The following is a 20,651-nucleotide window of genomic DNA, read 5'->3' on the forward strand; positions in this document are numbered from 1 at the left end:
GTTTACCTGGTGATGTAGATTCATGAAAAAGCATATTCTAGCTGACATGACAAGAAACTTGGAATTGGGCACATCCCGCTGAGGGGAAGCACGTCACAATCAGGGAACCCTAATCGGGAAGGGATGCAAGAGTTTACCCTTCAATTTCCTGAGGAGAGAGTGCTCAGAGGTGGAGTCGATTTCTCCTAAGATTCCCCAACGTAAATGGAAATCCTGCGGGCAATGGAGCTGGGGACTCCACTCTGCCGGTCCCCGAAGTCTTTGCCCTGCGGTGCTCTGGCCCGGGATAAAAGCAAATTCAGCTCAGGCACTAACTAAACTAGGGAGGGCACCCTCTAGGGGGCGGGTCCCCGGCGGCGGAGACGTCGCGCCTCCCCTCGCCCAGCCAATGGTAGCGCACAGAGGCCGGAGGGGCATTTTCCTCAGCCAACCAGAGCTCCTAGGCCTTTCGAAGCCCCGCCTGCGTGTCCCTCCTTTAAGCCAGGACTCCTAAACCGCACGGCTGCCCCCGCAGAGCTCTGTTTCGGAAATGAGGTCTACGCGGCCTTCCGCGGATCTGGGCAAACCCTGGGCAGCCTGCACATCGCCTTCGTAAGCTCACTCCCCGCCTCTCCATGAGCAAGCTTCCCTTTTTCCAGAGGCTGTCGAGCCATTTGCCTGACTACAGAGAGACACACGAATACTTCTTACTTCTGAGAAGCCCGCCTCTCGCTTCTTTAGCAACCGAGCCCCATAGGTTGACCAGGCTGCGCACAGCGCTCCGATTGGAAGCGGGGACTGTCCATCAAGCATTTCCTCTCGGCACACACTACTCCATCCCACCCTTCGCCTTTTCAGGTGGATTAGGGAAAGTGAAGTTGCCTCAATTCTGGGGAGCACGCCTATTTGGTCGGACATTGGTATCCATCATGACCGAGGCTGTGAAAGTCCTCGAGCCTTCGATTGGGTCCGGGGATATGTCAGTCAAGATGGGCGGGTGCAATCGTAATGCAGCGCACCGTACTGGTGGAGCTACGGCGCGGCCAGAGCGGGTGCGGAACCGCTGGAGGAGAGCCGGCTTCTCTTGATTGGGCCATAAGGGAGGCCCTCCGACCCCGGACTGGCTGAACGCGAGCCGCGTCCCCGTCACGCCGACAGCTGGCTCTAAGGGAAGCTGCCCGGCTCGCCTGTGTTAGCCTTGCGAGCTAGGGCGGTGAGAGGAGTGCATAGGCGGCTCACCGGGCCCCCAGCCAGACCGACGTAAATCCGGGAGTGGCGCGCGTCATCTCAACGGTGAGGGGACACCAGTGGGCGGCGGGAGACAGGGCTCCGGCGCGGCGGAGAGCGAATAAAGCTCCGCAGCCGGAAGTGTCTTCAGAGCGGCGTCGTACCCGGAAGTGTGGCACGACGGCAGCCGCACCCGGAAGTGTGATGCTACCGCAGCTCGGGAAGTGATGGTACCCGGCCAGTTGGGATACGGGGTTAATACAGGTGTTTATGTCTCTTTATCCGCTGAAGCTCATTAGAACCTCCCTTTTCGGGAAATGTTGGAGGGTGCAAGTAGTTGGTCATGTTTTTGCTTGTCTCATCCTGTTGAAACCCGAGGGGAAACGAGCAGTCGGAATGTGTCCAAGGGGGCCAGGCTCAGTAGAGGCTTTTAAGAAGTTTCTTTTGCTGCCTGTCACCCTCAATTCCTTTGCCCCACAGGGATGTGCAGATGGAGGCTGGAGGAGACACTACAGCCCCAGGCCCTGGGGACGCTGAGGACTTGGGGGACACTCGGTTCCCCAGTGAGGAGGCTGGAGAGGATGGAGGGGTTCACGAGGACCCGCCGGATCCTGGAGACGGGGACCTGGAGAAAACAGGTATGTCTTCCCCTCACTAGGGTCTTGGAAAGAATACCTAGAGGGTGTCATTGTTGGGGGAGGTCAGAGGGGGACAAGTGAGGAATCTTTTGGGACTCAGGAAAGTGGTTTAAACCACAGCAGGATCAGTAGGAGGCCATGGTGGACACACAGTGTAGTTCAAAGCATTGAGGAATGAAAAGGAAATCAGTGGGTGTCAAATGGATGTTCACCGGGGACTTAGATCTGAGTTCAGGTCTTTGAGGAATCAGATCAGTTGGGGTCAACGAAGGGTATTGGGGATTTAGGATGTTTAGGTCAATGAATGACCAAAAGAAATTTAATACAGTCAAAAGGAAACTATTTAGAAGTCAGTGTCTTTGGGGGCTAGGGTCTTAATAAGTCATGGAGGTGGGAACGGGCGGGGATCAGTGGCAACCAATGCACATTCAGTGTTTACATCATTGAGGAGTCAGTGGTGAGTTGTTGGTGGCAGTCTTTAAGGAACCAAAAATTAGATGTTAAGGGTGGTCATTGGTGAAGAGGCAGTGGACATCAGTGAGATTATGTGGAGAGTCAGAGGACCAGTAGGAGGGTCTTTGAAGACTTAGTGGATGTGTAAAGTTATTTGATGGAGACTCAATGGGAGTCATTGGGGAAACAATGCTCATTGACCACCTGGGAATGAGTCAATGTTAGTAGCATCATCGGGAAGGATGAGTGGACATCACGGAGAATAAATGGTGGGTGTGGGGGGGGGGGGTCTTTGAGAATTTGGGAATTATTGGCAACTAATGGCAGGTATTGGGAGGGTAATTGGGAGGACAACATGGGGGATCGGCGAATGTCAATCAGAGAATGAGGGAATATGAGGTCATTGGGATTTTATGGGAAAGTTGCTGAAATAATGGTTATCATTGGAGGATCAGTGGACATTGACTGGAATAAATGGGAGAGGTGTCAAAGGAATCAGTAGAGGGCAGTGAAGTTGTGGGTTTAATTGCTGATTGTTAATTATGGTCATGAGGAAGGGCGGTGGACAGCATTATCATAGTCCTATGTGTTAGTGTAATTATGGTGGGTATTTTTTTTTAAAGATTTTATTTGACAGAAAGACAGGGAGGGAACACAAGCAGGGGGAGTGGGAGAGGGAGAAGCAGGCTTCCCACTGAGCAGGGAGCCCGATGTGGGGCTCGATCCCAGGACCCTGGGATCATGACCTGAGCCAAAGGCAGATGCTTAACAACTGAGCCATCTAGGTGCCCCTTGGTGGGTATTGTAAGGAGTGGAGTGGATTATCAATGAGAATAAAAGGAGGTCAAGGAAGTCGGAGGAAGTCACTGAAATCCTGGATATTAGTGGAAATTAATAGTAGTCATTGGGGAGAAGGGAGAATGAAATAAAAGAGGGTCAGGGGAGGTTATTTGAAGTCTTGGATGTTAGTAGGGGTTCATGGTGGTTATGGTGGGGATGGAGTGCACATGAGGTAAAATAGATTGTGTGTCAGGGCAGTCACTGGAGGTAACTGGAGACCCAGGTATTAGTGATATTAATGGAATAACTAGAATGCTAGTGAAAAGCAGTGGGCATAAATAGGGGGTTAGGAGAGGCTTAAAGATATGGGTGCTAGTGGATAGTCATGGCAGTCATTGGAAGAATTAGTGGTTATCACCAAAAATATATGTGGTGATGAGGAGAGTCAATGAGGTCATTAGGGATCAGTGAACATCCATGAGAATAAGTAAGGGATTAGGGAGGGGTGGGGCAGGGGGAAGGATTTAAATGAGAGACTGTAGAGATATTAGTGGATGTCATGATGGCCAATGAGGGGTGAGTAGATACTAGGAGAATACATGAGGGGTCAGAGGTGTTAATGGTGGATCATTGAAGATGAGGATAATAATGGTCATTCAGAAGCAATAGGGTGCTTTGAAGACTTGGAAGTGGCAGTTATTGACAGGAGAGTAAATAAGCTCTAGGGACATAGAGGGTTCCATAAGGACAGTGAGAGACTGGATTGTTGGGGTTTTAGGGGGATCATGTGGAGGTCATTGAGGGGTGGAAGGGACACCTGGAGGTCTGTGTCAGTATCACGGGTCATTGGGGGGCTGGTAGAGAATTTGGTAAGTCCCTGGGCACATGGGGTTAAGGGGAGTCCACAGCCAGAATGACCCACCAGGAGTTCCCTTTCAGAATCCGAGACGAAGGATCAGCCACCCGGCCTGCTGTCACCACTGCCCCAGTCAGAGGCCCTGTCATGCACCTGTGGGCTTTGGGATCCTGTGACCTCCGAGGACAGTCCCATGGGTGGCCCCGAGAGTGGCTCTGGGGGCCAGGGTGGGGATCCCAGTGATGACGACTGGCGCAGCAAGCGAAAGCACGTGTTTGTGCTGAGCGAGGCAGGCAAGCCCATCTACTCCAGGTATGGCAGCGTGGAGGCACTGTCGACGACCATGGGCGTGATGACAGCCCTCGTGTCCTTCGTACAGAGTGCAGGGGATGCCATCCGCGCCATCTACGCTGGTGAGCAGAGGTGGGGGTGAGGGAGTGGAGGGAGCAGGGGATGGTTGCCAGGAAAATGGCTGGCTGGCCAGCCGGTCGGCTGGGAGACTATCCACGCAGCCCTCTGGGTATATGGATGGCCGGCTAGGCATCTGTCTGTTGTCCGTCTGTTTGGCCTGCTGGGTTCTGAGTGATTAACTCACCTGGACCTGAGTCACTGGCTGGATACTTCCGTGACTTTGGGGGCTCTCTGGCTGAGTTGGGTGTCTCTGGGTTTCCGTGTCAGTACTTGCTCTGTCTTCCACTGATCCATGCTGTGTGTCTAACCTGATTCCGTGACCATCCCATCATGTCTCTACAAATAACCCAAACTCCCCCCAGTTGTCCTTATCCTCGTGCAAGTGTGCCACAGAGTGACCATGTGAGCTCGGGCCAGGAATGCGTGTGTTCAGGGACAGAGCAGAAGAGCCCCGCCTGAGCCCTCCGGTGGCAGCTGACCCATCTCTACCCCCTGCCCCCCCTTCCCTCCCCCAGAGGACCACAAGCTGGTGTTCCTACAGCAGGGCCCACTGCTGCTGGTGGCCGTGTCAAGGACTCCTCAGTCAGCAGCCCAGCTACGGGGGGAGCTGCTAGCCGTGCATGCGCAGATCGTGAGCACGCTCACGCGTGCAAGTGTGGCCCGCATCTTCGCGCGCAAGCAGAACTACGACCTCCGCCGCCTGCTGGCGGGTTCGGAGCGCACCCTAGACCGGCTCCTGGACAGCGTGGAGCGGGACCCCGGGGCCCTGCTGCTGGGCGCCGTGCGCTGCGTGCCTCTGGCTCGCCCACTGCGGGAAGCACTGGGTGCGCTGCTCCGGCGGTGCACGGCGCCTGGCCTGGCCCTCTCGCTGCTGGCGATCGGAGGCCGGCTGGTGACGGCGGCTCAGGAGCGGACTGTGTTAGCCGAGTGCCGGCTGGACCCAGCCGACCTGCAGTTGCTGCTCGACTGGGTGGGGGCGCCGGCCTTTGCGGCGGGGGAGGCGTGGGCACCTGTGTGCCTGCCCCGCTTCAACCCCGATGGTTTCTTCTACGCTTACGTGGCGCGCCTGGACGCCATGCCGGTCTGCCTGCTGCTGCTTGGCACCGACCCCGAGGCCTTCCATGACATGGCCACCTGCAGGCGCCTGCTGGAGGAGGGCATGCACAGCCTTGGTGCCATGCGGGCCCTGGGGGAGGCTGCCAGCTTCTCGAGCGCCCCAGCAACCAGTGCTCCCGCCTACAGCGTGCAGGCTGTGGGGGCGCCCGGCCTCCGACACTTCCTCTATAAGCCGCTCGATATCCCCGACCATCACCGGCAGCTGCCTCAGTTTACCAGGTAGGCCCGGACCCTGTGGGCAGTTGGCTGGGCAGGAGACCTTATCTAGCTAAAAAGTTCAGCGTCTCATAGCCATGAGGTGGGAGAGAGCCAGGCATTCCCCAGGAGGATGGAATCAAATGGGTGTCTGTCCACTGAGGGAGGCTTAACCACCAGCCTCAAGGAGTCCCTCATTCTGATGAAGAAGAGGGCCCCAGTACTCATGGAACCCCCCCGGTCGCTGGGCCAGCTGGGCCTCCAGCCACTGAAAAACCTCAAGTCTAATGGGGGCGGCTGGGCTCCCTCATTTAATTGAACTCCGTAGACTGAGGGGAGACAGGCCAGCCAAGCAAGCCTCTTATTGCCCTTGGCCTCTCCTCCCTCCATCCTGGCAGCCCTGAGCTGGAGGCACCGTACAGCAGAGAGCAGGAGCGGCAGCGCCTGTCCGACCTCTACCACCGACTGCATGCGCGCCTCCACAGCCCCTCCAGGCCCCTGCGCCTCATTTACCACGTGGCTGAGCGGGAGACGCTGCTGGCCTGGGTGAGTCGGCTAGGGGTCTGGAAGAGTTCATTCCTGACTTGAAGCCCCCTTTTCCTCCACTCTGTTGCCTCTGACCATGCCTCTGCCTGCATCCCTGTTCCTACCGTTACACGGGTGTCTTTGAAACCCTAAGGATTGCATGGTCTACAACCCTCCCGTACCACTGTTCTTTTCCTTGTTCCCGCATTAGCTACCAGTACAGTGTCTCTGACTTGGAAGAGGTCCCATTAACAACCATCAGCATGCCCTTTATTTTCTCAGTAGCCCTGCCCATGTGTCTACCAGTTCAATTTTCGCTCTGGGAGTCCCCAGTACTCTTGAACACTACAGGCTTGGTCCCGGGCTGTGCTTTCTACCTGGGGTTTCCTTCCCTGGGGTCTTCAGGGCTCCTCTCCTCATTCCCATGGGTCGATTAAGGGTCAGCCATTCAGGGAGTTTGACCAAGGTGACCCCATTGGAAATGGCACCTTCCCTCAGGCTCTGCCATTTGGCAGACATGTATTAAATCATTTATTGTATGCTTATTGGGTGTGAGGCACTGTTCTCACCTGAGGATTTTATTATTTTTAAATTTTTTTAACTTCCATTTCCAAGCAATTTTAGACTTACAAAGAAGCTGCAAAATAGTACAAATAATTACTGTAAATAGGTTCTTCACCTAGTTTCTCCAGATGTTAACCACAGGAGCTTATTAAAATCAGGAAATTAATACCAATACAACAACATCTAATCCACAGACTTCATTCAGACCTCACCAGTTGGCCCACTAATGTCCTTCTACTGGTCCCGAATCCAGTCCAGGATCTTATGTTGGTTTATTTATTGTTATCTCCTTCGTCTCAGTGATTCTAGAATCCTTTCTCAGTTTTTTTTGCATGTCCTTGACACTTTTAAAGAGTACCAGCTAGTTTGTAGGATGTCCCTCAACTTGCGGTTTTCTAATATTTTATCATGACTGAATTAAGGTCATGCATTTTGGGCAAGAATATCCCAAGAGTGAGTGATACGCCCTTCTCTGCACCTGATCAGGAGATCCACAGTGTCATTTGTCCCACTGTTGATGTAACTTAGATCACTTGGTTAAGGTGCTGTCTCCCAGATTTCTCCACTACAAAGTTAGTGTTTTCCCCCTTTATAATTAGTAAGTATCTTGTGGGGATTATGTCAGGTTTCTGTTCTCCATCACACTTTCATCCCGTGATTTTAATAGCCATTAATGATTCTTGTCTGCAACAGTTACTACTCTAGTGTTTGCCACGTGGTGATTTTTGAACTCCGTCATCCCTTCTACATTTATTGGTTGGGATTCTGCTACTATATGGAAGAACTTTTCCTCCCCCTGTTTATTTGTTGAATTTTTAATTTTATAGCAATATTGTCTCATGGATTTTTCTTTAAGTCAGTGGGCTACAAGCCTTTTCTGTCATTTATTTTGGTGCTCAAACTATCTCAATTTAGCTGGGCTGGGCCCTGTGTCTTTTTTTTATACGTCTCTATCGCTGTCTGAGCATTCCTGTTTTCTGGCACACAACGTTCCAGGCTCATCATGTACTTTCTCTGTGCCAGTCCTGGAATCAGCCATTTGTCCAAGGAGCCCTTGTTCCTTTTGGTGGAAAATGGCATTTCAAAACCAAGATATGGTAGGCCCAGGATTTTAAATTGGGTTGTCAGGGGATGACTCACTGGAGAGATGGCATCTAAGGGGGAGGTGGTGGGCTATGTGGGTATCTGGAGGGAGAGGGAAAGGACTGTGCAAATGCTGTGAGGTGAGACAGAACCTGTATGTTTGAGGAATAGCAGGGAGAGGTTAGAGTGGCCCGGAACAGAGTGAGCGAGGGGGAGAGCAGTGAGAGAGGTGATACAGAAAGGTATAGTGACCTGGTCAGGTTAGGCCTCTGATTGGTATAAGGATTAAATTGCCCAGGCTACAAAGGATGAAAACAGGAATGTGGAGCTGAGAACAGAACCTTGTATATGACAACTGCTCAGTAAATGTTAAGCATTGTTGTTTTCCCCAGTCCACAGATGAGCAAACTGAGATCTAGGGAGTATGAACACACACATACACACACACACACACACACACAGCCAGCGTTACCCAGTTGAAGCCACTAGATCAGCTGATTCCTTGGCCCTACTGAAAACCCCTGGCCCACCGTGACACAGTATTAGTTTACCAATTTTAGCCCAGTGACCAGGTAGCACCCGGTGGGAACTCTTGCCAGATGGGTTTTCCAAATAAGAGACAGGCATGGGGCTCGGGTGGGGTGGACAGGACTGGGCATGGTCAGCTCTGGCCTGACTGTGTCTCCTCTCAAACCTGCAGGTGACTTCCAAATTTGAACTCTATACCTGTCTCAGCCCCCTGGTGACAAAGGCAGGTGCCATCTTGGTAGTGACCAAACTCCTGCGCTGGGTGAAGAAAGAGGAGGATCGACTCTTCATTCGTTACCCACCCAAGTACTCCACACCCCCAGCAGCCCCAGCTGCCTCTACAGACCAACCTTCCCATAACGGCTTGTTCCCTGGACCTTGAGAGGCGGAGTTCTCAGATTGGGCAGTGCTGAGAAACACCACCTTTGGTTTTTACCTTCTGTCTCTACCCTGGAAAAGGGGCAGGAGGGACAGAGGAAAGGCTGCTTCCCCGGCCCGGTCATGCTCCTCCACCTCTGGGGAAATCCTTTGGCCCCTCTGCCTCACCTCTATCACTTGGATGATACTCCTCTGTCAGGGGCTGTCTCCTCCAGTCCTGGGCACCACACTTTCTGTCCTGCATCGGGAGTCTGCCTCCTTGATGGGCTCTCATCCCTAAGTGTCTAGGGTTGGCCAAGGTCCCTTTGGGTGGTCCACAGAGGCTCTGGAATCGGGAATGCATGGCCAGCCTTCATGAAAGGCTTTAAGAAAGAAACAGTACATAAAAGACCTAAAATCAATTGCCACAAGGACATTCCTTTGCCCATCATGTACTTCATCTTTACCTGGGCCAAAGTGGCCCCCATCAACGTTGGCTGCTGCTGATATCGGTGAGGTGGCCTCCAGGGCAGAACACCTGACTTACAGGTGGCTGAGATCCAGACATCCTGCATGGGAGGTGCACTCGGCTTCTAAGGCTCATTGAACTCATTTGTCAAGCGCAGAAAACCTCGCATAGGCTGTTACGCGAGGATTTGTGAACGAAAGGGGACTCGAACTCCTGGGTACCACTGAACAGCTCATGTATATTTGTCTCGGACTTCCACAACCTGCACCACACGGCAACCCAGAGAGGGCAAGGCTTCCCTAGAGTTCATGTGTGTGTGCACAGCACTCCCTCCTCAACCCACCAAGACCCAGTTGTGCCCGTTCCCCTACACTGGAGTTGGGGGACGCGAGGTTAGGCATGCGCGCTAACTGTCGTTCAGGGGCCCGCGTCCGTGCCTGGCTAGAGCCGAACTCTCACTGCTCCTCCAGCCCGGTGGACTGACGAGCAGACGCGCAGTACACGCATGCGCGCTGCAGAGCCTGTGTCCCTCGCGTTGTTTTTTTGGTTTTTTTGACCAATTGTCATCCAAGGTGCACGCAAGCGCAAACCCCACGTTGGAAAATGGCAGGCAAGTTGGAGCCTTTGAAAATGGAGGCCCCCGAAGTCGTCAAGGAGGCTGAGGAGGCTGAAGGTAGGGAGGGCGAGCCAGCCTCTCCCTGGCCAGGGCAGACGGGAGGGAGCCTTGTCCCGTTACAGTAATAAAATACTAATAGTGTACTAAAAAAATTAATTTAAGCTTTTTATAAAAACAAAATGTTCACCAAAGGGGAGAAAAATAACATGCATATTCTTACCGTCGAGATTAACTCAGCTTTATCGGGTATATTGGTTTAAGTGTTTCGAAGAAACAATAGACTATTTCAATATGCATCTCTTCAGACAAAAAGCGGGGATGGATGTCACACAAACCACTCTGCTCCTGCCGCACCGAGGAGAAGCAACAGTAATTCCCCAGTATCATTTCACACCCCGCCCTTACCACATTTCACATGGACTCTTAAGTCTGAATGAGAGTGACCTCTCCCATGGATGGCTCCTTTCCTTGGGGCACTTTGTCCATAATGACACCCCCACCCTAGTGAGGGGGAGGGGATTGCTCTAAGGATAATTAGAAATTACCGCGTAGCCGGAAGAAGAAACCCTCCCAGTTATGTGATCCACCGCTATGCCACTAACTCTTTTTTTTTTTTAATTGTAGACATTTTTGGAATGTACCAAAGTACAGCAAATAATATGGTGAAGGCCCATGTACCCACCACTCTTGTTTCAACAGCTCTGGACTTTCTGCCCTCCTTTGATCTATCTTTGTTCCCCTTCCTGCATACTCTTTAAACTACTGTATTAATAATAACATTTGGACTGCATCTTTCCAGATCTATCTATGCAGACACCAACAATAATTATGATGGTTCACTGGTTTATTGTTATTTCTCCAGCACCTAAAACAATGCCTGCTTGGCATATAGTAGGTGCTCAGTTAAATTTTTTTTTTAATTGTATAAATAGTAACTAACTGGAAGAGCTCTCTTAGGTTAGGGCTATACATCAAGGGCCTTCAACAAAGGACAGTCAGAAGGTAGACAGATGCAAATAGATCTCATTTATTAAGCACTTACTATAGCACTTAAAATAGTAGCAGCTGTGCTAAAAACTATTTTCGTATCAAGCTTTCAAATTAGTCAAAATTGAGGTTCTGATGAACTTCACCAGCAAAGGAGAAAATTGAACATGTTAAGTATCATTTCTAGCCCATTGAAAATGGCTTTAAAAAGAGAGGGATAAATCTAGTTCTGATTACTCTGTGGGGAAACAGGCTCTCTTTTGCCTCACTCAAAACTGACCAGTAAAGGCTTTGCTAGAAACAGTTTGGTGGAATATTTTTAGCATCTAAAATGCTATTCCATATCTTTAGTCACCATGCTTGGTAATCATAAAATGTGCAGATGTGTGGGCCATGAAGGATCATTGGAGTGTTGTTGATGGAAGCAAAACACGAGGAGCAATCAGGGAAATGTCTAGATTTAGATATGTCCATGCCTATTGTGGAACGCCTGTGTGGTGGACATTTTTTTAAGCAGTAAGAAAACAATAAGATAATTAAAAATTAATTTTTTAAAAGTAAGATTATGGTTTATTGACACAGAATGAGCTTCAAAGGTGATCATACTTTTATGAGAGAAAAGCAAGTTGGGATTTAAAAAAATAAAAAGGGGGCAGTGTCAACTAGAGCCCTAAGGCATATTGCACAGTGTCTGAAGGCTATAGGCCTAACTAATGACTCTCAACAAGGGACTTAGGTTTTTAGGAGTGTGCAAAGGTGGAGGCATTTTTGTGATTTTTTTTTGTTGTTGTTTTATGTTTCTTTCAGGAAAATGTAGTGCTATATGATTTTAAAATAGAGAAAGGGGGAAATTTTGAATGGCATCCAAGGATCATATATTAATACTGATCAATATTAACATCCCAGTTTTGATGGTTATACTGTGGTTACCTGGCAGAGTCCTCTTTTATTTAAGAAATATACACTGGAATATTAAGGAGTAATGGGCCATGATGCCTGCAACATATGGTACAGAAATGCTCACAAATGAGAAATCTAATACAAAGGCAAATAGGAGCACTGTGGCCTTTTTCTACCACTTTTATGCACATTTGAAATTATTTCAAAATAAAATGTTAAAAAGGACTCATGCTGTACAGACTGTTTCGTAATATGGATTTCTCAGAAATTTTTATCAAGATGTTAGTTGGGTTATTTAAGAGATTTACTGATCACTCATGATTTGGACTAGAAATGGAGAGGAAAAATACAGATGGAGCTTTTGCAGAAATGATTACAAAAACCAGCTGTGAAAAACAAGGGACAATTGAAAAATCACATTTGTCTTGTCTGGGCACTGGATGATACTACATGATGATTGTTAATCTTAGTGTAAGGACAGGATTGGAGTTATCTAAGAAAATGGACTCAAGTAGTTGAGACTCTTAATGAAATATCTGGGGATGAAATATCATAAAGCATAGGGCTTGCTTGAAAATACCGCAGCACAGGAAAAACAGCTGAAGCAAATATGGATGAATATTAATGGCTGTCAGATCTTAACAATATGCGTAATCGAGCTCATCAGGTGTCCTCTCTATTTTCATGTGTATTTGGAAATTTTCGTATGGAATACTACAAAGAAAATAATTGTAAATACTCGCCCTTGTTAATAAAGTAGCTTTAATTTTTTTGTTTCATTTCCAAATATTAAAAGAGTATTGTGGAAATTAAAAAGTCTCAGGAGGAGACATATCCGTTAGTATGGATTATATTGGAGAAAGGCAGGAAGATTTAGGGCCAACAAGAGAAGGGGAGGTTTCATTTTTGACTTCACATATTTTGTAGTGTTTGAATGTTTTGGGGGGTAAGAAAGTAAAAAAGCAATACATGAAATACATTTTACTAGAAGATCTGAGTGTGTTCACCAAACTGTTGGGAGTAGTTACCTTTGGGAAGGGAAGTGACTCACTGAAGAAGGGGTTGTTCCTGAGAGGAAGCTGTTACTTTTTCGTCCATGTTTTTCTACTTTTGTTTATTAGTTAAAAATTCAAATGCAAAATTGACTTAATGCATACTAATTTGTAAATGATTTGAGACAAGACATGTAAAGAAAGTGAATATACCACCAAAACACCATACCACCAAACATTTTAGCAAAACTTAAATTTACAACATGATTTTTTTTTTAAAGACTTATTTATTTACTTATTTGAGAGAGTGGGTAGGGGTGTGGTGGGCGTGGGAAGGAAGGAGAGAAAGTCTCAAGCAGGCTCTGCATTAAGTGTGGAACTCAACATGGAGCTTGATTTCATGACCCTGAGATCAAGACCCGAGCCGAAACCAAGAGTTAGAAGCTTAACCGACTGCATCACCCAGGCATCCCTACAACATGATTTTTAATGGCTACAAAAGATTTCATCCTATGAATGTGCTATAATTAACTAAAATATCTTTAGGTTGCTTCAGTTTTTTAAGATTAGAAATAATGAACAACTTGCCCACCATCATTTATTTCCTTGAGATAGATTCCTAGATATAGAATTTCTGATCTAGAGGATTTGAGTAATATTTTTGGTATTTACTACCAAAAAGGTTGAAACGTAATACTGATTTTGCCTGTCAGATTGGCACAAATGAAGAAGTTGGAAAACATAGTTGGCTGCTAAAGAAAACGGGGAAGGAATGTTTTACGGGCCTGCTTGAAACAAGTGGAGAGCAATTTCATAAAACCAGTCAAATTTGGTAATAACACCTGCTCTTTGATCCACCAGATGGCCTAGTAGGAATTTATCCAGTAAATATACTCCCATGCATGCACAAAAAGAATGTATAGGGATGGTTTTCTTGTTGAATTGTGTCCCTCCCAAAATTTATGTCTATCAAAACCTAAAAATGTCTTATTTGGAAATAGGGTCTGTGTAGGTATAACTAGGTAAGATGAAGTCATCCTGGATTAGGATGGGCCCTAATCCAATGACTGGTATCCCTACAAGGAGAGGGAAACTTGCGCATAGAGAAATACACAGAATGCCAGGTGAAAAGCCAGCCTATATCAGGGCTGGGGCAGAGTGCTGGCTGGGTTTGAGGTTCAACCCCCAGTCCAGGCCATCTGCAACTAAAATACTATGACCCATTGGTCTGTTTGGTCTGTTCCAAATAAAAGAGAACCTCTCCTTCCTCCAGCCTGGCGCGCTCCTTCCCCCCATGGCCACCTGCATTGGAGCTGCTGCCTAGGCTAAAATTAGGTAGAGAAATCACAGGACTGGAAATGCAGAGTCTTCCAGATGACTGGAAGTCATCTCCATACAGAGCCCTGAAATTGGGACTGAAAGAAATTAGAGATAGTTCTCTAAAAGGAAGACCCATTTTGTGGTACTTTGTTATGGCAGCCCAAGAAAACTAATACAGATGGTCACTGTGGCATTGTTTTTAAAAGCAAAAGAAGGGAAACAACCTGAAGATCTATGAGTAGGCGACTTCTCTTAAATTATGGTCTATCCTTTCAGTGGACCATTATGAAGCCACTGAAAAGAATAAAAAGATCACTGGATACACAGTCAAATGAAAAATAAGATGTAGAGCACCATTTATGACACAACACCACTTAAATGGCATGAGTGGACTTGTGAATTTAATTATCTCCAACTACACAACAGGTAGCTTGTAACACTAGTGGTCTCTGAAGGGGAAGTGAGGAAGTTAGGGTCTGAGGAGGAGGAATTTTGCACTGTTAACTGTGAGTAAGCATCTCTTCCTTTACCTTGGGACTATCATACGCCTTTTGTGAGCTGCCTTTCATTTTCTCTGCCCAGTGTTCCTTGGAGAGGAGTGGGTCACTGGACTTTGACCTTTTATCATTGATTTCAAGAGTTTAAGATGTTAACATTTTTCCTGTGGGTTTTGTTGTTGTTGCCGTTACAATTTTAAAAGAACACAGGCTCATGTTAAATACATGTAGAAGTATCTATGGTGAAAAGTATCTTTGAATCAGGATCCAAATAAGGTCTTTTCCTCACATTTGAATGATACACGTGTCAAGTTTCTTTTAATCAATAGTTTCCCCTCTCCCTCTTTTTTTTTTCCTTTGCATTTTATTTGTTGAAGAAACCAAATTGCCCTGTGGTGTTTTCCAGCATCTGCATCCCCATGGTGTCACTTAACATGTTTCTCTGACCCTTTTATTTCTTCTGAGTTGGTATTTAGGTATAGAAACCTGGTAAGATTCCTGGGTTTGGTTTGGTTTGGTTTGGTTTGGTTTTTGGCAAGAATCCTTCATAAGTGGTGGTGTGTTCTTTCGTGAGGAGGCTCATAATATCTGGTTGTCTTCCATTTCCTACACCCATTAGTCCTTTAAGAATTTGCAAATTGTGACCTATAATGATTTCTTTAAAAATTCATATGCCATCTTTCTGCCCTACTGCATCAGTTAGAACTTCATACTGATTTTAAGCAGCAGCAGTGAAAGTGCTGTTTCATTTCATTAAGGGAATGCCTGGGGTGTCCTTTGACCTCTTAGGAGAAGCTGACCATTAGGAGTCCTGATTCATCCAGCACACATCAGAAAGCTCAGGGGCAAGGGACAGGGTCTTGCAGGAGCCCTGCTCTGGCTGGAAGCTTGCCCCCCCAGCCTGTCCTCAGTTCCAGCCTAGGGCTTCCACAGAACTCACTGCGCCTTTCTCTCTCCCTTCCCCAGATAGGCCTGGACCTTTCCTCCATCCTGTAATTCTGGTTTTCATGTCCCCAGGGCAGACCAAGTCTTTGAAGATGACTGAAGACCTGCTGGCAATGGTGAAAAAGCTGCAGAAAGGTCATGCCATCTCTTTGTGTCTGAGGCTCAGCCTGGGGTTTTGAGGCAGGCAGATGTGGTTCCAACCCAGCCCCCTCAGCTCACATCCCTGGAAAATTACCCATTACACATTCTCCCTCTTGTTCAATTTAATTCTTTGAACCAAAAGTACAGCTTCAAAAATCAAGAAGTATAAGGGAATGGAAAACCCTACTCTCTTACAAACACACACACACCTGCCATCCATGTCCCTAGCTCAAGGGCTAGCAGCAACTATTTTTAAAATTCTTAGGTATTTTTCCAGAGATTAAAAAAAAAAAATTCCTGGGTGTGTATTCTTTGTCCTCCCTTTTTATATACAGATGGCAAATGGCAATGCAAATGACTGCACCTTGCTTCACTTGTTGAGGGGGCCTAGGAGCCAGCCTACATCAGGGCTGGGGTAGAGTGCTGGCTGGGTTTGAAGTTCGACCCCCCAGCCCAGGCCATCTGCAACTAAAATGCTATGACCCATTGGTCTGTTTGGTCTGTTCCAAATAAAAGAGAACCTCTCCTTCCTCCAGCCCAGCACGCTCCTGCTCCCCATGGCCACCTGCATTGGAGCTGCTGCCTAGGCTAAAATTAGGTAGAGAAATCACAGGACTGGAAATGCAGAGTGATCATGACTGCCTCCAGTAAAATGAAGACCCTCGTGTTAAGTCATAATCAGCACCTTGGAGAGCATTCACTCTCCTAGAAGTTTCAGGAGATGGAAGTTGGTGGTCTCGGAAGACCAAGAGCTTGAGTTTATCAACTCCAGCACTCCAGAGTGTCAGGAGTTGGTAGTGAGACCCAGCAAGGGTTGGGAAACTTTTGCCCCAACTCTGTGCTGCTGACCTTGAAGCCAGAGAGGGATGAGGAGGAAGTCATCTTCATACAAAGCCCTCAAATTGGTACTGGGAGAAGTTAGAGATAGTTCTCCAAAGAGAGCACCCACATTGATGGCATATATCTTCTTTCAATGTCTATCTCACCCATGCAGAATACAAACCCTGCAAGGGCCTCTTACAGAGCCCAACACCCAGCAGGAACTCAATAAGTGTGTTTTTATTGCTAGTATCAGAGACACTGTACCAACCCCCACCCATCTCTATCTGCCTTAGACAGCCAGGCACCTGTCTTCTCTGGCTCAGTCTTTCTTTCGTTCTGCAGAGGGAAGCCTGGCGCCACAGAATGAAGACCTGATTAACCGGATTAATGAGCTTCAGCAAGGTAAACTCCAGGACCTAGACTTCCTAGCTAGCCAGGAAGAACCTGGACTTTGAATGCCCCCACTTCCTCATCTATAGAATCCAGGCACCTCCAGGTTGTTGAAAGATGAGTGTGCAGTGTCACAGTGTGCAAGAGAGTAGCCAGGTTAGAGGCTGCACTCACACAGTGTCCTCTTCTTTGGCCCAGCAAAGAAGAAATCCAGTGAGGAACTGGGAGAAGCCCAAGCTCTCTGGGACACCCTGCATAAGGAATTGGACTCCTGTAAGTAGAACCAAAAGAGGGACCCACAGATCTTATGAGCACTGCCGATGTTCTCTGCACACCTCAGAGCCTTGGCATGGGCTGTTCCCACCATCTGCAATACTCTTATCTGTATAATACCAATTGCCTTTCGCTATCTCAAGTCACCTTTGAGCTCTCAGCCCAAACTTCAGTCTAACAGAACTACCTTGGCGGCCCCATCTAACTATGGACTACCGCCTTCCCTCTGTCACTCCCACTCCCCGGCTTTATTTGTTTCTTCACAGCCTGTATTAACACTTGATGTAGTATATTTATTTCTAGTCATCTCTCCCATTGGTATAAACCCTGTGCATTCTGCAGGGTCTTCACTCCTCTGGCACTTACAGAGAATTTGGACACTGAGGGGGAGGTGCTGGATCAGGATGGTCCCCAGCGGGGGATGGGTTTGCAGGTGGCAAGAAGATACCCTGCCCTGGCACTGTGCCCTACCTGCTGTAGCTTTGATAAGCCTTTGCATGAAGTTGCAATGAGGGCACAGGATCTGGCCTCTGGAGGCTCAAAGTGTCCCTGTGTTTTCCAGTGAATGGAGAGAAAGCGCACCTAGAGGAGGTCTTGAGCAAAAAGCAAGGTATTTATCCGCTCTTCTGTCTTCATTGTTCTACCCCATTTTACCCACAAAAGCCCACAATTCTCAGAACAGCTAGAGTAATCCCATTGAGACCTGAGTCAGGGTGCTTCCCTCTCTGCTCAGACCTTTCCCTTAGCTGCTACCTGACTCGAAGTAGATACTAAAGGCCTCCAGGTGCCCTCCAATGTGCGATATGATGTGGGGCCCATTACTTCCACCCAATCCTGACTCCCCAAGAGGTCACACAGGGCTCCCTTGGTTCCTCTCCCCACAGAGGCACTGAGGATCCTCCAGCTGCACTGCCAAAGGAAGGACAGCAGAGCTCAGAAGTAAGAGGTCCTGCTCAACTCTTCCCCACCTTACTCCCCAACCTGAAGGAGGAGGGAGCAAAAGCTAGGGAAAATATACCTTGGACACACACTCCTCATTTTTCCTTTCTGTAAAACAGAATAGCTAGACAAGAGACTTCCCTGCTCATCTTTGATTTTGGTTGGCGGTGTTGAGATTAACTCCCTCGTTTGATCATTCATTGCTAGTTTATTAAATAAATTTCACCCACTGTTGTTAGTCTAAATCTTCTTCTATTGGCTGTCCAGCTCTTCCACCATCCATTCATTTGTTTATTCATCTGCCCATTTAGGCCTCCAGTCATCCACTTACCCACCTGTCCACCCATTCATCCATTCATCCACACAGCTATGCAATCCTTTTCCAGCCAGCCAGCCAGCCATATGTCTCCATGTTGCAGGAGTGCACAGAGCAAATTTCTATCCATAACTCTCAGGTCACAGAGAATTGCAGGCAGAAAAAACTGGGGTAACTGCTGGGGGTAACCCCGGGTCCATGGCCCAGTGTGGTGCTGGTTGGGCATGGGAGTGGGGCTTGCATCAGGGAGTTTGTTGGAAGAGGAGCTACTGGAACCAAAGCTTGGAGGAGAAAGCCCATAGGGGGACTCCTAGTAGAGGGAGCACTGGGCAAAGATCCAAAGGCCATCCAGAGGAATCCCCGAGACTGAGCCAGGCTGTATGTCAGTCCTAGCACGCATTCTCTCATTCCCGGCTGTTGGCCCCTAGGTCGCACGTCGAAGAACAGCTGGAGAATTTGATGGGCCAGCACAAGGACCTCTGGGAATTCCACGTGAGCCATCCTCATTGCCTCCAACCACAGCCCTTCCTCTCCTGCTTTCAGTGTCTCCACTGACTGGCTCAGTGTCTACCCACTGGTCACCCCAACTCCATGGGATAGTTTTTGACTCCTTTCTTCCTCTTACCCACCTACTCAGCCCTTCAGCTTTTACCTTATATTTAGCCCCCTCTTACCATTGTCCCCATTGCCACACCGGGCTTCTATTGCCCAGACTGTTACAGTAACCATTGCTGAGCATCTTGCTTCCTTCCTGCTTACCTAGAGTTTGCTCCCCTTGCAGTGGCAAATACGAACCCTGAAAAGGCCACGGTCCGATCAACATTCCAGGCAGGAGGAGACAGTGGGGAGCCAAAGGGGCCAAGTATTTGCTTGTCCCCACTATAGTTGGGTGCAGGGGGAGGCATACTCAGACTCTAAACAAAAAAATAAGTAGATCATGTAATGTCAGTGGGGAAGGCCTCTCTGAGCAGGTGACATCTGAACGCAGACATAAAGTAAGGGTGCAAATGTTGTCTTGGTGCAAATGTTCCTGGAAGAAGGAAAGGCCAATGCAAAGGCCCTGAGGCCGAAGCCAGCCTGGGGTATTTGAGAGAGCAAGAGGAGGCGGGGGGGGGGGGGGGGGGGGGCTGGGGAGAGAAGAGATGAGATTTGAGAGGTGTACACGGAGACGTGGGGAGCTTTTGGAGAGGAGACGGGTCCCTACCACCAGGCCACAGCTGGAACTGGGCATCGAGTTAATAAATAGTTGAATGAATGAATGAATGAATGACATAATTCGGGTAAGGACTTGCCAAGGGGGCTGAGAGGACAAACGGACAGACAGGTCTCCTCTCTCGCAGATGTTGAAGCAGCGGCTGGCCCGGGAGATATGTGCCCTGCAGAGCAGCAAGGAGCAGTTGCTCACTGAAGGTGGGGCCCCGGTGCAGGGTTGGGGCTGAGGGGGCGGGGCCTAGCCCGCTGGAGCTCCTGGCCCTGCTCATGACGCTCCGCCCACCCGCAGAGAAACTGGCGCTGGCCAAGCTAGAGGAGGTGGAGCTGCAACTGAGCTCGGGGCGCGCCCGGGCGGTGAACGATGGGTGAGAGGGGCAGAGAGCAAGGGGCGAAGGGGAAGGAGCAAGGAGGAGGGCAATGGGCCGACTTTCCCCCGGCACCGCCTCCAGCCGCCCCTCCGAGAAGGCCGGGCGCTGGAGCGGGTCGGCGGGGCCTCTAGGGTGCGGCGCTTCTTGCACCCCAGCCGCTCGCGGAGGCTCCGGCCGCTTGGCGTCTGAGGTCTACGTCGGGATCTTGGTGGCTTCCTCCCTGCGCCGCTCCACTCTCGTTCTTTTCTTCCTCTCCGCGCCCCCTGCTCTCCAGGCTGAAGGCGGAGCTGGAGAAATTCGGGGGGCAGGGTCCTGCCCAAATCCATTGCACCCCAAAGGACGGGCCCTGCAAAGGAGAGGTAGGGAGCCCGGCGATGCGGCGAGAGGGCAGAGACGGCGGGCGGGGGTGCCCTCGGAGTCTCTTGGAGAAAACATCAGTGGGGAGCAGGGCGCCCCGGCGGGGGACGTGACGGATAGAGTAAAGGCAGCCGCCGGCCTGCGTGCGGGGACGCCAGCGCCCTCGGGACCCGGGGCCGGCAGCCTGACTCGCCGCTCCCGCAGGCTGGCCCCGAGCGCCCCGGCGCCCGCCGCGAGGACCTGGAGCCGCCCCCAGAGCACTAGGACCCGCCCGAAGCTCCCCACTCCCACCCCCTTCGAGGCCGGCCGAGAAATAAAGGCGAGGATTTCGGACTTTCCTCCACTTCCTGCCTGAGTCTGTGCTCCCCAGGGCTTGGGGGGGCGGGGGGCTTGCT

At 49.4% G+C, this 20,651-nt stretch overlaps 2 protein-coding genes across 5 annotated transcripts; both read left to right on the forward strand.

The window, feature by feature from the left end:
• The first annotated feature begins 589 nt into the window (after positions 1–589).
• Positions 590–8,737, forward strand: MON1B (MON1 vesicular trafficking associated B). 2 transcript variants are annotated; one of them, XM_028093438.2, is made up of 6 exons: positions 590–1,272; positions 1,687–1,844; positions 4,017–4,346; positions 4,860–5,679; positions 6,054–6,201; positions 8,528–8,737. In XM_028093438.2, the coding sequence occupies exons 2-6, from the start codon at positions 1,697–1,699 to the stop codon at positions 8,735–8,737; spliced, it is 1,656 nt and encodes a 551-aa protein (XP_027949239.1). In that variant the 5' UTR covers positions 590–1,272; positions 1,687–1,696. The 2 variants fall into 2 exon arrangements, with proteins under 2 accessions (XP_027949239.1, XP_027949245.1); XM_028093444.2 differs by lacking the exon at positions 590–1,272 and adding an exon at positions 1,307–1,470.
• A 1,030-nt stretch (positions 8,738–9,767) lies between these two features.
• SYCE1L (synaptonemal complex central element protein 1 like) lies at positions 9,768–20,447 on the forward strand. Of its 3 annotated transcripts, none has more exons than XM_028093455.2 (10): positions 9,768–9,854; positions 15,460–15,573; positions 16,744–16,803; positions 16,990–17,064; positions 17,627–17,674; positions 17,949–18,003; positions 18,748–18,811; positions 19,660–19,729; positions 19,821–19,896; positions 20,174–20,447. In XM_028093455.2, exons 1-10 carry the CDS (start codon positions 9,785–9,787, stop codon positions 20,367–20,369), a joined length of 828 nt encoding a protein of 275 aa, XP_027949256.2. In that variant the 5' UTR covers positions 9,768–9,784; the 3' UTR covers positions 20,370–20,447. The 3 variants fall into 3 exon arrangements, with proteins under 3 accessions (XP_027949256.2, XP_027949266.2, XP_027949275.2); XM_028093465.2 differs by having other exon boundaries at positions 15,511–15,573; XM_028093474.2 differs by lacking the exon at positions 15,460–15,573 and having other exon boundaries at positions 20,174–20,446.
• The last annotated feature ends 204 nt before the right edge of the window (positions 20,448–20,651 follow it).

This window comes from Eumetopias jubatus, unplaced genomic scaffold (genome assembly GCF_037043125.1).
Source record: "Eumetopias jubatus isolate StellerSeaLion01/CBP00866 unplaced genomic scaffold, mEumJub1_p1.0 scaffold_10, whole genome shotgun sequence".
Taxonomy (NCBI): Eukaryota; Metazoa; Chordata; class Mammalia; order Carnivora; family Otariidae; genus Eumetopias; species Eumetopias jubatus.

Excerpts from the sequence above, each read along its gene's own strand:
- MON1B (XM_028093438.2), top strand. The coding sequence starts at position 1,697 with ATGGAGGCTGGAGGAGACACTACAGCCCCAGGCCCTGGGGACGCTGAG. Across the intron at positions 1,845-4,016 it reads CGGGGACCTGGAGAAAACAG|AATCCGAGACGAAGGATCAG; the intron begins GTATGTCTTCCC and ends GTTCCCTTTCAG. Across the intron at positions 4,347-4,859 it reads CATCCGCGCCATCTACGCTG|AGGACCACAAGCTGGTGTTC; the intron begins GTGAGCAGAGGT and ends TCCCTCCCCCAG.
- SYCE1L (XM_028093455.2), top strand. The coding sequence starts at position 9,785 with ATGGCAGGCAAGTTGGAGCCTTTGAAAATGGAGGCCCCCGAAGTCGTC. Across the intron at positions 16,804-16,989 it reads GATTAATGAGCTTCAGCAAG|CAAAGAAGAAATCCAGTGAG; the intron begins GTAAACTCCAGG and ends TCTTTGGCCCAG. Across the intron at positions 17,675-17,948 it reads GGTCTTGAGCAAAAAGCAAG|AGGCACTGAGGATCCTCCAG; the intron begins GTATTTATCCGC and ends CTCTCCCCACAG.